This window comes from Meleagris gallopavo, chromosome 1, assembly GCF_000146605.3.
Source record: "Meleagris gallopavo isolate NT-WF06-2002-E0010 breed Aviagen turkey brand Nicholas breeding stock chromosome 1, Turkey_5.1, whole genome shotgun sequence".
NCBI lineage: Eukaryota > Metazoa > Chordata > Aves > Galliformes > Phasianidae > Meleagris > Meleagris gallopavo.
The window spans coordinates 77,192,303-77,194,535 of record NC_015011.2 but is presented as its reverse complement, the minus strand read 5'-3'; the positions used below and the strand labels follow the sequence as shown (position 1 = coordinate 77,194,535).

The following is a 2,233-nucleotide window of genomic DNA, read 5'->3' as shown; positions in this document are numbered from 1 at the left end:
AAAAAAGTGCTCACAGACTCATCTAACAAGTTTTATTGGAGCACTGAATATGCAACTGCTGGTACACAATACACAACTGTTGATGACTTTGCATTTGGGCTGAAAACATCTCAAATTTTTCCACTGAAGTGCCGCCATTTTAAAAATGAGAAGTATTCTCGAAAAGGAGTCTAGAAGTTGTACCCAGTAACCAGAGTCATATATGGGTATTACTTTAGTTTTCGAGTAGTGAACAATTTGACTAGGAATGGCAAACATCATTCCACAAGAGTCTCTAGTATTGGACTGGCTTCTTTGAAAGTGATCAGGTACATTAAGTTTAATGGCAGAAGAGAAAGAAAATAAAAAACAAGAGAAATAAATGGATACTGCAGCTTTTTCATCTTTCTACTTTGAGACAAAGAGGTAAACTACTGCTAGCTGCCCAGAGCCTCTGAAGCAAGCAGGCAACACTAAAGCCAGTGACTCCACCACATAGAGTGGTGACAAAGCAGTGACATCATGTGGCAAAAGGACAAGCCAGCTGTTCCAGTGCACTGGGCATGCCAGTGGATTCAATGGCTTTCCTTTTGCTACCCATTCTATTCAGAATAAAGAAGTTGCTACTGAGACTGAAACCAGACTTAACAGGTAATGAAATGAACACGAAGGTTGGTCCTCTGAACAACTAGCTAACCCAAAACATTCACACAGACAAGGAAATTCTCACTTCCTCTGGTGCTGTTTTTGCAGTGCTGCCTCTGACAGCTGTCCCTGAAGGATGAGGCGTCTCTGTTTATCAACATCTCCCTCCATGCGGGCAAAAGCATGGGAACCAATGAAAGACAAATCTGCCTCCAGCCCCTCTTCATCTGAAGCATCTGCAGTAGAAACAAAGGTAGCATAAAATGTTCAAGCAGCGTATGAAACAGCAGTGCTGCTTCTGAATTGCTGTGTCTCAGTGAGCCAACCCATTCATCATGATACACAAAGAACACAACGTACCATGATTATAACACCTACTTGAGAACTATAGACTTAACCTTAAGATGTTGGTTTGTCTGTAAAATAACTTTGCAGGTCCTAGCTATCCCCTTGTAATAACAAAGGGAATGACAGTTAACTCTCTCAAGAACTCCAAAAATAAGGTCTGGAGAGAGTGATTTAGGGTTTACAATTGTCTTAGCTGTCAAAAGAGGAAAAGTAAGCATATACAATGACATGTGCTGCAGTTTTATTCAGTTTAGAAGCTGTACTGCAGGAAAGGCTCAAGTCTTTCTTTTGTACTGACACTGCTGTAACAGAGGCAGTAGACAAGTTGATAACCTGAGTTTGGTTATCTGCTACATGGCTGTGAGATGAAGTACAACAGCACAGGCTCACTTGCTGCTAACAACATGAGAATGTCCACTGAACTTGACGTCCTCAAGGAAAATGTTGAGGCTTCTGGTACTGCCTTCTCTGGGCAGTTTGGATAAGAACTGAGTTTCATAGCTCTGGTGTGACATGCTATACTAACAATGGGAAAAGATTCCATTACACATTTGCCCCCATATATGCCAAACCAAACATTCCATAAGTTGTTAGCCAGTGATTGAATGTCTCACAGCAATCAGTCAAAGGAGCAAACATCACTAGCCAGAGGTTTAGGTAGAGAAGAGAAAAGAAAACAAACAAGAAACTGCAGTCTGAACAGCAGTAGCTACATTGTATCTCATACCACAAACAGGAAAATTTAGTTACTGGTATCCTTTTTGCATACTCAGCCTTATTGCTACCAGCCATGCAAAAGCATAAAACCTTTTAAACTTACTCCAAATTCTCTGCTTTTCATAGCTTAAGGCCTCAATTGAAGTGCAAACCTTACACAGGACTATTAATGGGGAAGACAGCTAAGTCCATTCACATCTCTCAACATCCCAATCCTGAAACTCAGGCAACCTCTTCACAACTTGAATTCATTCACTAAGCTTTAGACAATCACTTCTCAAACACCTGGAATTATTTAGTTCCTCTATCTTTTAGAGAGTTTCTGCTAATTTTCATTAAGCATCTACTATTTTGATGCACATGCAGCGACAACAAAAATCAGATCAAGATGCAAACAACATTTCAAGACACAGTGTGTGAAAATCCATTAACAACAATGCTTATTTCAGTCAAGGACTGGTACAATTCTGAAGGGGAAAAAAACAGTCCTAACCAACTTGGGAGAAAAATTGCAGAAGGAATGAACACCCTCTCTCTCCCTCCA

At 40.4% G+C, this 2,233-nt stretch overlaps 1 protein-coding gene across 3 annotated transcripts in view; it reads right to left on the bottom strand.

The window, feature by feature from the left end:
• GDAP2 (ganglioside induced differentiation associated protein 2) overlaps positions 1-2,233 on the bottom strand; it is a 22,334-nt gene that overhangs the window by 8,112 nt on the left and 11,989 nt on the right. For 2 of the 3 annotated variants that reach the window (XM_010718726.3, XM_010718734.2), the window contains exon 8: positions 710-860. The exons of the other annotated variant lie outside the window; for it this stretch is intronic. In XM_010718726.3, the coding sequence (XP_010717028.1) occupies positions 710-860 (151 nt within the window). The remainder of the gene's footprint in view (positions 1-709; positions 861-2,233) is intronic. 3 annotated transcript variants of the gene reach the window in all.